Raw genomic sequence first — 14,308 nt, forward strand, 5'->3', positions numbered from 1 at the left:
TGCTGTGTAATCCACTTTGAGTCTCAGTGAGAAAGGTGGGCTATGAGTAATGCAAAAAAATAATAAAATCCAGCCTTTCCTTGTATAATTCATATTTCCTGGTGTGATTCAAGAGAACAGAGCCTTTAGGTATTGGTACCAGCAGCTTTCAAGAATATTCAGTGAAGGACAAGAGATAGGACTAGTCCATCCTGCCGTTAGAGTGGCAGCTTTATGAAGCCAAGTTATATCGGGTTGAAGCAAGCCTGCAAAAGTTGTGGTCTCCCAAGCCAAATGCAGCTTGCCAGCCACACACAGCAATCCATCAATAAGCTTGTTGGGCTGCAGCTCCTAGCTGTCAATTGCATTCAGCTTGGTGCCTCACAAGCTGCTTCGAGGCAGACCTGCACAGTCTGTTGAACCAGCCATTCTGAACTGAAGCTGCAGCCTGCAGGTTTTGCAGACGGTTGCCGCAATCTCCCACACAAGTTCATTATGCTCTACTCCCAAAGAACTGTGGCCCACTGTGTTTCTAGTCAAGATTGCATGTAGCCATCTCTGTCTGGGAACCAAAGACTCCAATAAATGGGTAATGCCAGCAGCACCCAGAACACCAAAAAGCTTGTAATGGTCCTGCCTCAGAAAGATCCAGGCAGGTTTAAACAGTTATCACTGCCATACATTTAAGCATTGAAAGAAGCTTATTATGGAATTAAAGTTTCAAAACAATAAGCTTTTAATACATTAGAAAAATAAGCACTGAAATATATAAAGGTAATTACAGTAAGGTACGTTTTAGTTCTGTAGTCAAACATATTAGAAAATGAGAGGCCCCAGCTATGTTATCAGAAGTCCAAAGCAAGTTCTGCAGAGACTAAGCTGGAAACGAGATGAGATGCAATGCAGTTATGAAAAACCACAGTGAAGACCAGACAAACTTCTACAGAGCAATGAAAACTAATTAGATGGATTTATTATGCATACTATACAGTATGTGTTGGTAAGGAGCAACTGAAATTTTCATCACTTCAGCATCAGGAATGCATTAAGGGACAACATAGCAAACCAAACAGTTCTTTTGTGGCCTTTGCACAAACACTCTCCTCTTAAGTATGAGTCATGAATGGGTAGGATAGCAGTAAGGGAAAGGATACTTATGAATCACGTGATTTACTCCACCAGTAACTAATGGGGAAGGTTTGGGGGGGCTCTACTAGATACTGTCTTCATTATAGACATACTTAAGCACTACTAATCACTGCATAATGCTGAGAGATTGCCCAACTATAGTGCAGATAGATCTCTGAAAAAAGGTCATTTATCAAATGGTAAAACTCATTTATACAGTATGTACACAAGCTTTATAGCTTTATCATGATGGAGTAAGCTGAAAGTTGTAAGTTAGTCATCACAGTTTGATCCTTCTACTGAAATGATTATTGTTCCACCTCCTTGAATCCTTAACAGTGCAGATGACCAAACTATCTTCAGTTGTTGAAGTTCATCCAGAGATTCATATTCACTGTCGGACTGGACTAGTTGGTACTGTAAGTATATATTCCTACAAATCCATTTATGTTTTCCTTACAGCCTTAACATTTTAATTCAGTGAAGGGAAATGGACAGTTTGCACAGTGGAATCAAAAACGCAAAATTGCAAACTGTAACTGGGGGGGGGGGAGGAATGTTTAGGTTTACATGGCTATTTATATCTCCCTACATGTCATACTAATTCAACCTGACTATTCAACTGCTGTGCAGCAGCAGCAACCAGAAAACAGAGTCATTTTCCGTGGTTAGAAATTACTGGGTTTAGGCCACAGTAGTTCGATTCATATGAAGCCTAGATTTTGCATTTATTTACTACCCATACAAAAATAAAGTTATGGTTTTTTTAGATGACCTTCCAAGGAAACCCATTTATTGTCACCTTGCTCCTTATCCAGTAAATGGGATCCTTCTCCCCTCTGTGTTGTTTTTAAAAGCGAAGTGTAAATGATGAGGTTGTCAACTGCAATTAAGAGGGTCACGTTTAAATGCTACAGAGAAATACAGTAAGAATTAGGCCTACTGAATTATTACCAATGGACAAAAGTTGGTTATGTCCAAGAATTTAAAGGCATCTTCATTCTGTAAGACAGGCCAACAACAAAATAACTCCTTCACAAGTAACATTAATTTCCAGTATATCTAAATTGATCACCCATACATCATACTATGTTTACTTTCGGTATAGAAACAAGATCAGATTTCTTTTCAAGAGGGGGGGGGGAGTCAATAGGAGATAGTGGTGCTCACTACCTTTGAAAATCAGAGCTTTTAGTTACAATATCAGAGCTTACTCTACAATGTAATTATTAGCTATATTGATTCTAGTTTGCTTCTTAGAGGAAGATTTCTATCTTTAATATGGTCCCTCCTGCTATATGCTCCTCTTGGAAGCTGAAGCAACAGACAGTCTAACTCCCCTCGGGGTGAAAATGCTTGGTAAAATTTATCTGGAATTCTTTTAATACCATCCTTGACATTAACTGGTTTTTATGAACGAGTTTTAGCCAACTGCATTAATCTGAAGCAGGTCCACTTTCAGGAACAGTCCCTCCTGGAGTATCTACTTATAATATACATCAACAAAAAAATTCTAATTGTTTTCATCTGAATCAAGGAATTAGCTTGTCTCTGAAATATATGTGGAATTCTTAAGTATCACCTGAAAATACCTTCACCTCCCAATCCAAATGAAAGCAGTTAGAATTCCTTCTGACCACACTACTTCTGAGTAAGTATACGTCACATATCAAAAGACTTTAAGTAAAAACACAGATTTTCCCACACTTACACATTCCAACGCATCCTGTAGCTCATACAAGTCTTAAAAGGTATGGTTGGTTTTTTTTAAAGATACTGAAAAGCAAATATAGCTAGCCTTAGGATATCTTACACAGTGACCCACAAGCGGCTTCATGTAGTATATTTGCCTTTAATTCACTCAGTTCCCCTTAAAGTAAGCCAAACTACAGCTTAGATATACTAGCTGAAATGTTTCCATTTTAGGACTGGAGATTATTGTTGATACACACAAAAATGGGCATACTAGTGAAAACGGTTCATCATAGTGCTTTCGGTGTTCCCCAAATCTTCTATATGCAGGCCTGTTACTTTCAATAAGTTAATTTTGACTCAGAGGTTTATGACTTTCAAAGGTACAGAATTACTTGTGCTTCCAGTTGGCACATTTTCTAAAATGTAGAGATAACAGATATTTGCAAAAGTTGTGCAAAACTATCTTATTTACAGAAATGGCACAATAGTGAATTCAGTCAATGCACATGCACACTTCATTCACTGCAAGAATGTGTTCTATGCTACGGAATCCAAAGGAATACCAGCTTCAACAGATAGTTGTCAATAAGCACTAGGTTCACAAGAATTACACCAAAATGGGCAAATATTGCCCAAGTAAAAAAATCTATTCTTAAAGCTGAAGTAGGTTTAAGGCCATTCAAGTTCGAGAGCAGATATGCAAATTAAGTCAGAGCCCCATCTCTCTCTTTTTTTAATACATGCTTTACCTTCTAGTAACTTGTGGTCTAAACCTCTAGTGTACAAAACCAAAACACAGGAAGGAACACAAACGGGGATTGTATTCAATACAAACATACTATGCTGTAATTAAAGTGAACTTAGGAAAGCAGAAACATTAAAAATTGTCAAACTTGGTATTATGTCACTTGCTGGAACCAGCCCTACGCTAGCAAATAGGTAATATGTACATTTTCAAGTAGAGTAACTTTACATTGTTCTAACAAAACGTCCTTTTTTTTTTTTAATCAGTGCATTGTTCTCAACTCATCCAAGGACTACTCAACTTAATTCTTAACAGGACTCTCTTACAATAGCAGCACAGGCTACCACTACCTGCAAAGCGATCAGTCAATGTCTTAGTGGAAACAAAAACAAAAAAGGTGAGAAATAACTATTAAGGAAAGATTAAGGGAATGAGAAGATTCATGCAGTTCTGAGAGTCTAGTCAGCCAGCCAGTTTGCTAGCAACGAGAGACGGTTTTCGCTGTGGAAGGTCCTGTGGAGTAGGAATGTGGTCACCCGTCACTTCAGTTTTGTCTGGGGCTGTGGTAGGGAGCTGCTTGTTCTTCATTTTTGCTTTCGCCATATTATAATCCCCAGAATCAAAATACTTTTGCTGAAAGGGAAAACAAAAAAAGGTCAGCGTTTGCCTCACTGAAATGCAAGTCACAGCACTTAAACATTGGCGTGGTGGTTAAGAGTGCAGACTCTAATCTGGGACAGACAGGTTTGATTCCCCACTCCTCCACGTGCAGCTGCTGGTGTGACCTTAGCCAAGCCACAGTTCTCTCAAAGCTGTTCTCTCAAGAGCAGTTCTCAGTCAGAGCTCACTCAGCCTCACCTACCTCACAGGGTGTCTGTTGTGGGGAGGGGAAGGGAAAGGAGACTGTAAGCTGCTCTGAGACTCCGAGAAGGGTATAAATCCAATCTCCTCCTCCTCCTCCTCTTCTTCTTAAAACACCCCCCCACCCCGCATTACCTCAAACAGTATTAAAACCCATCTTTCATTTGTAAGTCAGATTTGAGTCCAGTAGCACCTCAGAGACCAACAAGTGCTTCAGGGTGTTGTTCTCCAAGGTGCTACTTGAATCACATTTAACTGGTCTACTACAGACCAACACAGCTGTCCTCTGGAATAATCTTTATTTATAACTAACTCAGTCACTATAAAAAGTAAGTTGGTACTTGTGCAGAACTCATTCAACCTTGTTAATTCAGGACTAAATTTAAAGGCTTAAGCTTCAGCAAGTTAACCTGTTTTTGAAATCCAGGATTAGTTGCACAGTGGGAGCAACCCTAAGCAGGTCTACTCAGATTTAAGCATAATCAGAACTGCAAGCTATGCTAGCTAATCTAGTGAATGAGACAGGCGAGACCGTCTCCAGTCCTGCAACAGCAGCTGCTGTTCCATAGAAACACTGCTGTATTTCAGCCACACATGGTCATCAGAAACGTGTCTGTATTTCAGCCACACATGGCCATCAGAAACGTGTCTGAACTATTTTGACCAAGTAATGGCTATAGGAGCTTAATGCTAGGATCTTGCTGGCTATGCAAATCCAACAGCCACAGGAATTACTCACTCTTGGCAATTATGCATGGGGTACTAAGAAGCTGTCTTCTATTACTGTCACAAACTAGATAAGATACTCACTATCTCTTAGTTTCATTTTAAAATATTGTATGAGCAGTCTTGCTGGGTCAGACTAGAAGTCCATCTAACCCAGCATCCCATTTCCCACAGTAGCCAAATGCCAACAGGAAATCCACATGGAGGACATATGAAATTGGTAGCCCTCTCCTAAAATTGTCCCGGCTCTCCAGCAACTGGCATTTGGACATACAATGCCTCTGAATACAGAGGTTCCTTTAGCCAATGTAACTGGAACCTCCTGACAGACCTATCATCCTACCACACCCTGTGCTTCATTACAGAACGTGGTAACATGATAAATAAATGTTCTGTATCTTGCCTTTCTTTCTATACATTCCAGTTAACCTTAGAGCTTCATCTCTTCACCTCCATGTGATTCAGTTCCTCAGAATCCCTTCCAGATCCCCCAAAATCTGTTCAGTTCTTGGTACCTGTCCAAGATCTTCTGCGGTGAAGACCCATACCAAGAATTCACTTTGTTGCTTTACTACCAACTTGTACCCGTGCAGTCTAATGGACGGACCCCCACTGCCTCCCTTGCTGGTTTCTTCTTTCTGATGCATTTCCATATATCTTTGTTGCCTTGTCAGGAGCATGGTGTTTATAACTGCTCTCCCTCTCAAGGCAGCCCCTTTAATGCAATCCAAGGAGGAGAACCAACACATGGAAAGGTTTTACCACATGTCAGAACAAGTGTAAGAAAGACTATCCCCATTTACTGTGTAAGGCTTTAAATTATACAAGCTGGCAAAACTAATGTCCCAAGAATCACAAAGAAACAGATCACACAAGTATGTGCTGAGGTTAAGAGCAACTGGCACAATACAGTTTTGCAGCAACTGAAAGACCGGCACCTTTTTATTCCAGCATGAGTTTTTATGCTCCTGCGCCTACTTAATCAGCTCAGTAGTTATACTGGAACAATAGGTTGCTAAAAGACTGTTTGTACTGCAGTAGACTAACATGGAATTTGCTTTTCTGGTTCTGCAGCTGGTCTTATTACATAAACCACCATGTGAGGCCTTTAAAAGCATTAAAGGATTTACACAGATGAGCAAATGCAGCTATTTGGGCACCCTTGATTAACTTGGAGTTATTTAACAAAAAGTATCTGAACTGAACATTTTTCACTAGTGCAGTCAGTTCACTAGTAATTCGAACAGCAATATTAGGCAGTGTCAGAAAGAATAAATGTCAGAGAGTGTTATTGCTCAGAACTTTGATATTAAATCTTCATGTGTAAGATGTACAAAAATCTCCCACTACCCATCTACTTTCAAAAAGGTTATATTGTGGCAAAAGCCCTGCTGCACAGCAACATTCTATTCCTATAAATTTGCATGCTGTGGAGAAATAACCTCCCTGCCACAGTACACAAGTGCGGCTTATTAGCCTTTCTGGGGAAAAGAAACCTATATGGTTTTAATTCCAGAAAGCCTTTTTAGTATTTCTCTTATTTCTGATTTTTAAACACATGCTTTAGATGTTACATTTTGTTAGAGGCAGCAGGATAGCTTATAAACAAAATATTTTTAAAATGACCACTAATCCTGAGCATGTCTTTCCAGTGTTTCAGCTGGATGATCCCTGCCCACCCAAAAAGTAGGCCAAGAAGTATGTTCTATTAAACCATAAGAAGAGTTTAAAACCACAGCAGGATTAGTACCAAGGACCAAATTCAGTCTTGGTATACATACAAATATTAGTGTAATATAAATTTCACTGGGGGAAAAACCCACAGACTTACTGTCACAATTCTGCCTTTTCTTAAGACTTGAGACATCTTTGAAGCTGTCTTCAATAGCAACACTAGACTGTTTTTGGAGAGTTTGCACAGCTCTTGCTGGTAAGGTGTAAACAATTCTTTCAAGGCACTATTCTTAAGGCAGCTTTGACCCTATGCATACGTTTATTGATGTTCAATTACAATCCACAGGCTTTATACTCTGGAAATACTGTTAGGGATGGGGTACTAGTATTGAAGCTAACCTTGCACACAGAACTGGCAAGGATACAGGTTGACAGATTTAAAAGGCTTTCAGCCGCCCAACACAGTTCAAGCGCACTTACTCCTTTCTGAAGCCTCTTCCTCAAGAAATCCGAGCCCCCAGGCTTTTGTCCCAGATGAGGATATCTGGCTTTCAACTTTGCTTCCTCAGCTTTCTCCGGGCTAATCACCTTGTCCTCCATTTCCTGAAAGAGAAAGAATACATGTACTACATCATCTCTGCCTTCCAAGAGTCTGCTTGTGAAACCACCAGTGTGATCTTTTACTGGCTAAGAGACAGTACTAGAGAATCATCAGTCTTTATACCCATTTATTCTTACAGGCTATTACTACATTTAAAGTAGGACAGAAAGAAATAAGTCTGAAAACACCTAGATAAGGGCCTGCATGCTGAAACTGAATACAGCCTTCCTGCCATAGCCACACCACACCAGAAGCGTGATACACCATATTTTTCTGACTGTCAGATATTTCAGGAATTGGGGGGGGGGGGGGAAGACAAAGACAACTGGTTGGCTGATACAAGCTAAATGGGCTTATAAAAAAGAAAGTACAATGCTTCTTACACCAGCATCCATTTTTCCTCTCTACACAGCCGCATCCATCCAAAATTCAACCCAGGCCACTGACAGATGCCATGTATCCAACAAAAAAAGAGCAAAAGAATTTCAACCAACTAACCCTCAGCTAATGAAAGTGGCATCAGAACAGAGGAATTTTTTAGCTTGTTGTCAGTATCACTTCCACTTTGAACTCATCATTTGAAGCTGATCTCTTATTGTTTTTTTTAAAAAAGAAGGATCATCAAAGAGGTAGCCAAATTTAAGTTTTATAGGACTTCTGAGGCTGCAACCTTGCAAGGAATTCAAGTGAACTACCGGCAAGAAAGCTCCCTTGACATTTGTTATGAACCATTCGGAACGTGGGTAATAACTAGAGCCATCTTTAAAGTGACTTTTTGTTCAGATGACACAAAACTGATAAGAAACAGAGAGCCATCGGCATATAGTGGAATTCTCAACACTCAACTCTAGCAAACTTAGACATATTCCTAAAATTCACAGCAAATACCCATTTGGAAGCTACACCAATGCCTGAGTCAGCATAACATCATATCCCATGATGACGTTTTAGCACTGCAGGCCAATCTGTATTAGGGATATGAACACTGATAAATCCCAAAGCTGCCCTCCAATGCACTTTGGCTGCAATTCAGTGCAGACTTACCTGATAGTAAGCCCTGCTCAACACACCAGGGCTTACTTATGAGTAGACATGCCTAGGATTGCATTGCTCAGCGCAGTTTTTTGCCTGCTGACACAGGCTGCAGTGTAAAACTGGTGCATTACCTGTCAGGACCAAGACTTCTTAACCCCACCAACTCCTAGGTGAAAAGGAAAACTGTCTAGACTCTGACAATCGACTAAAAGCTGTTGAGATGAAGGGGCTGGGGTCGAAGGTATTATTTTTAAGCCGTCAAACCACCACCTCCGATCACAACTGGGGTATTGGATGCGTTGTCAGCATGTAATCCTCACACCATATTTTGCTGGGGGGGGGGGAGAAAGATTTAGGGATGATGTCACATTACACAGCGGCTTACACAGCTCGGGCAGGCTGGGACCTCGACGGCAGCAAGCACGCCCACCAAGCCGTCCAGTTCAATTCAACGACGAGCAGGGGTGAAAGCAAAGGCGCTTATTTCAACGGGACGGCAGACGCTTCCTTCCTGTGGGTGGGTGTGCGGCGGCGCTGTCTCCACGAGGAGGAAAGGCTGAACACCATGGCTGCCGCCGCCGCACACCCACCCACATTCCTATCCTAGCCCCTCCACCCCGCCCGGCTCAAGGACTCTGCTCCCGCGGCTTCCTTCCTCCTCCATGCAAAACGAGACTGGCCCCCTCACTCCCATTCTCTAGATTCAAGCTTCCGGGTAGACAGACGACATGGCACCCCTCGCTCCCATTCAGAGAAACCGAGCTTATTTACTGCGTGCGTATATAGGTCACCGCGGAAAGGTGGGTGTGGAGGGGCGAGATCCCCCTCCCCCCATTCCCTAAAGTTTTCCTGGACTCCCCCTTCTCCTCCTCCTCAGGGAAGCCGCGGCCTAAGTTGCTCCCGCCTCCCCCCGGCGGCGCCCTCTCCCTCTCTCCGGGGCGCCCAGCTGACCTTCTGCTCCTCCGCAGAAGCGGGCTCCGAGCTTTCCGCAGACATGGCGCGGCTTCCCACCCAACAGCGGCCGCTCCGACACGGTGTGGAAAGGCTGGAGCCGGCGAAGCGCAGCCGCCGCCGCTACCACAACCGCACACAAGATGGCCGACGCTTCGAGGACGGCGAGCCCGCAGGTTCAAATTTCTTCTGTCGGGGCGAGATGCTCTTCTCCGCCTCGTTTCTAAATCCTGCCGCCCAAGAGCGAATGAATGAGCCCGACGAGGAATGACGAGATGTCCGGTTCTGTAGTCATATTCCGGGGTCCCCCCCGCAGCATTCTGGGAGTTGTAGTTTGATAACGAATGGATCCGCTCGGTCTCTCCAAAGCTTGATAGATCAAAAAAGGCAATGATGAAGACTGGGGGGGGAACATCCGGGACTGAGGCATCTCTGTGGCGTTTCAGGAAGGTTCCCATGCCAATAGTGGGTCTAATTATCCCTAATGGCTGGATGGAACCTCCATGCTCAGAGGCAGTATACCCCCAGATTATCAGTTCCTAGGGAAGGCTGTGACTTTCATCTTCTATTTCTGGCCTTCCAACATGTATCTGATGGCATTATCAGCATGCTAACCTGATGGACTTCAGGGCTAATATGGATTAGAAAGTGCCCTTTCTTTTAAGGGACAGCCAATGGGCTGAGGGTTAACTTGGTAGCAACCCCTTTGGAACAGTCTTTATTTTTTAAAACATCCCCATCATCCGTCAGAGAATATACGATAGCACAGCCAGACTTTAATTTGCAGATTTCCCAACCTAGGATGGAAAAGCCTCTCTGTATATTTCAGAAAGGGGCTGTGGTGGCTCAGAGGGTAAGATGCTGAACTGAAGACTGGTAGTTCAGCAGTTTGAGACCCGAGTGCCGCATGATGGAGTGAGCTCCCGTCTCTGGTCCCAGCTCCTGCCAACCTAGCAGTTTGAAAGCCAGAAACTGCAAGTAGATAAATAGGAACCGCTTCGGTGGGAAGGTAACAGCGTTCTATGTGCCTCGGTGTTTAGTCATGCCAGCCACATGACCACAGAAACATCTTTGGACAGCGCTGGCTCTTTGGCTTGGAAACGGAGATGAGCACTGCCCACTAGAGTCGGATTTGACTGGCTTTCGAAAAAGGGAAACCTTTACCTTATATTTCAGAAGCCTGATCCTTAATCCCAGATGTATAAAGAACAGATTGAAGTAAGAGAGCATTGTGCTGTAGCAGATCAAAAACCTTTGGAGCCCCATCACATGAAAAACTAGAGATGCCTAACCTCTGAAAAAGATCCTTCTTATAACATTCAAATATCAGGCCTAACTGAAATTCGATTTTAAAAATATTTATTTATTTATACCCCACCCTATCACAGGAGCAGGCTCAGGGCGGCTTACAACACAATTTGCACCAAGGCTCTTAGTTTTGAAATCTGACCTAGAACTTTCTTTTTCCAAGGATGGCCAGATGTTTAATACAGTTTTCCACAGAGCTTAAGATAGCTCTCTTTCTCCTGAGGTGCTGGAAAAAGGCTGTTCTCGGCAGCTGTTCTCTCTACAGTTATGTCAGTCGGCAAAGCGGTGCTAAACTCCTAAATTGAGAGATCCTTGGAGTCACACCCTTGACCGAGAACACGGATTCTCTTTAACCTGCAGGTGAGGCAGTCACTAGTAGTTTTTAAAAAGGCATCTTCTAAGGCCTTTTTATATACGACGTCTGTCATGGGTGGAAGCAGGTTTAAATCGTCCCACTTGGCAGCTAGGACATGGTGCATTGTGCCTGTGCAGCAGCCCGGGATTATTCCCCCACTCAAACGGCAGACTTTCCAAACAAGCAGAACTGCTGCGACAGAAGTGAAACTGACCAGCCCACACAGTCAAGTGGCAGCACACCAACCCACTTGCCAGGTAGAGACAGCTGCCAAACCGGTTAAGTAAGGCCCGTGAGTTTGTTGTTGTACAATTTCTGGCTGAGATAAGGTAATTGTCATTTACATGCGACAGAGACAGTAACAGGTGAAGAACGTTTTTAAAAACCCTAACCTTTGCCATATATTTGGTCATTGCAATCCAAGCCCTCAAAAAAACTGATTTCTCGCAAGTCTCTTGCGCAAATGAGAAGTCCCTTGCAGGTTTTAAAGGGGTCTCCGTTGGATATTATTAAACTCAAAGGACTCCCACAGTTAGGGTTGGTGTCTTTCCTGGAATCTTTGGCTGTACAGGAAACATACGTCTTCCTCATCCAACAGCCTCTGAACCCCAAAAGAAATAAAATCTGGGTTTTTTTCTTGTGTTGACTATTTGTGTGTGTGTGTGTTTGTGTGAGCGTGCATGCTTGCAAGCCTGGAAATCATGGAGACTTCTGGTGATCCCTAGTGGAGCTAGGATGTTTCCGAGAGGTGGCTTGATAAGAACATAAGAGAAGCCAGTGTTGGATCAGGCCAATGGCCCATCCAGTCTAACACTCTGGGTGCGTTCAGACGGGGCATTTACAACGGTATAGGTGCCGGTTGGAATCGGTGTACTTACCGGCGTTCACACGGTGAACATCTGCCTTCCGTCCCTAACCGTTGCAAAGAGCTTTAAACCGTTGTATTCTGTCACTATGTCCCCAAGTGGTGGTATCCTGAGTGCAACGGTTGTAATCGCTTTACCCCCCCCCCATCTGATCGCTCTCCATCGTTGTAGAGCCACTTCCGTTCAGAAGACCGAGGCTTCCGCTTTTCGCCTGCTTTTTTTTTTTTTAGGTCAGCGATATGCACTTGGGCGAAGCTTCACCTGGGCGTTTGTTTAAAAAAGAAAAGAAAAGGTCCTTAGTTTAACGTTTTAGAGGAGTCCGGGACCTCAGGGAGGCCAGTTTGGTCTTTACACTTTAAAGGTAAGTCCTCTCTTCAGGGCATGCTTTTCTGGACGGGGTGTTTTGCGCATGCGTGAAGATCGCCATTCTGTGGATGGCTGCCTATGCGCATGCACAAACTGAGTTAAAAAAAAAAAACCGCCAACGCCCGCTGTGTGTGGACGGGCATACAGCGATGGGCTCCGCAGACAGGAGGTAAGTGTGATCACGTTTCAGCCAGCATAAACTGCAACGGTTCCAACCTGTACAGTTTATGCCGGCTGAAACGCCCCGTCTGAATGCACCCACTGTGTCACACAGTGGCCAAAAATACCCAGTGCCATCAGGAGGTCCAGCAATGGGGCCAGGACACTAGAAGCCCTCCCACTGTTGCCCCCCCCCCAAGCACCAAGAATACAGAGCATCACTTGCCCCAGACTGAGAGTTCCTATCCATACCTTGTGGCTAATAGCCACTGATGGACCCCTGCTCCATATGCTTATCTAATTCCCTCTTGAAGCCGTCCATGCTTGTAGCCGCCACCACCTCCTGTGGCAGTGAATCCCACGTGTTAATCACTCTTTGGGTGAAGAAGGACTTCCTTTTATCCATTCTAAACCGAATGCTCAGCAGTCAGCCTCTGCGTCCCAGCCCTGTTATTCCTTGGAGGTCTCCCATCCAAACACCTGCCCTGCTTAGCCTCCAAGGTCTAACAAGATCAGGCTTGCCTGGGCTATCCAGGTCAGGGCAAATCTGGGAGATGTTTTTATTGAAAAGTCTTATTAATCCAAGAAACCCCAGCAGGAAGTTCTACAGTGATCTCTCGATCTCTCTCCCCCCCTCCATCCCAGGCCTACTCAAGTTCTCTTTTTAAAAAAATCCCCAAGGTCTCTCATTCACTGGGTGGACTCTCAGAACTGACTGTTTCAATACAAACTAGCTACAAGTTTTTGTCAAACAAGGTTTGAATTCAACAGTTACATTGAGTGTCTATTACATAAGCACATATTTGGCCTGTTCAGTCCCGATGTGTGATTACCCAGAAGATCTGAAAGGCAAATTTTGTCTATATACAATAATACAATTGCACTGGAATGCCAGGATACTGTACAGAGTCAGAGGAGTGCATGTAAAAGTTTATTTTAAAGTAATGGCAACTCTGGATCCTTGTGTCTTGGAGATTCAGCGGGAACTCTCTGCCTCTTTTAAATGTCAAAAGGCATGAACCAAAAAACAATCCTGGCTGTAAAGGGAGACTACAGAAATGCATTTTTGCCCTATTTACACTAAGTAACGAGATAAATGATTACCGTAACTAGTTATGTTATGATTAGTAATATACAATTTAAATGTTAATAACTTTTTGTTAGTTGGGCGAGGTGCACTTTCTAAGCACCAGTGCCCAGTATCATGGCATGGCCAGACATAATTGGGCCACAACACTGAATGCATGGAAGTCTGACCTGGTTATAGAAGGGAGGGGTTGAACTAAAGAGGTAGGACTGGTTGCGAGCTCTGCATGTTGACTTTTACCTGATGACTGCATAGGAGATGCATCGCAGTTCGTCAGAGCTGTTCCAGTGTCTGGATGCCGTAGAAATCAAACAAGAAAAAAAAATCCCTTTGGGATTCTTAAAAATGTCATCGATGGAGGAGTCTGGGAACAATCCCTGCTTAGTTTCCTCTGAAAAATATGCCATTTTATTCACATTTCATGCAAGAGATTGTCTAGTTCGGTCAGCTACATGATCTTCGATGTGGTCTCTGTGCTTCACACCCATGGGATCTAGTGCGCACGTGCTGAATCGATCGGTGCTGTAGCAAGCTCTTTAACGGATTTTCGCGCCCAGACCTTGGTCATGTGCAGGAACCCCACCATGCATGCCCAGAGGGGAGGGTGCGGACATTCCGCCAGTTCCTTTCTTACCGCCACGCCGGAAAGACCTTTTCTCCGTCGGTCTGATCGGTTCGCTATTTTTGGCTATTTGGATTTTTCCTCGCTTTTCTATCTTTTTTGTGTTACTTCTTTGTTACCTACACAATTTTTTTTAAAAAAAGACTTTAT

The 14,308-nt window shown here is 43.5% G+C and overlaps 1 protein-coding gene across 1 annotated transcript; it reads right to left on the bottom strand.

Moving 5' to 3' along the window:
• Positions 1–744: 744 nt before the first annotated feature.
• Positions 745–9,562, bottom strand: ARPP19 (cAMP regulated phosphoprotein 19kDa). The gene is made up of 3 exons (XM_015418959.1): positions 9,396–9,562; positions 7,289–7,411; positions 745–4,180 (listed from the first exon to the last, which is right to left on the bottom strand). The coding sequence occupies exons 1-3, from the start codon at positions 9,438–9,440 to the stop codon at positions 4,010–4,012; spliced, it is 339 nt and encodes a 112-aa protein (XP_015274445.1). The 5' UTR covers positions 9,441–9,562; the 3' UTR covers positions 745–4,009.
• Positions 9,563–14,308: the final 4,746 nt, after the last annotated feature.

Source organism: Gekko japonicus, unplaced genomic scaffold, assembly GCF_001447785.1.
Source record: "Gekko japonicus isolate JY-2015 unplaced genomic scaffold, Gekko_japonicus_V1.1 scaffold150, whole genome shotgun sequence".
In the NCBI taxonomy this organism is placed as follows: Eukaryota; Metazoa; Chordata; class Lepidosauria; order Squamata; family Gekkonidae; genus Gekko; species Gekko japonicus.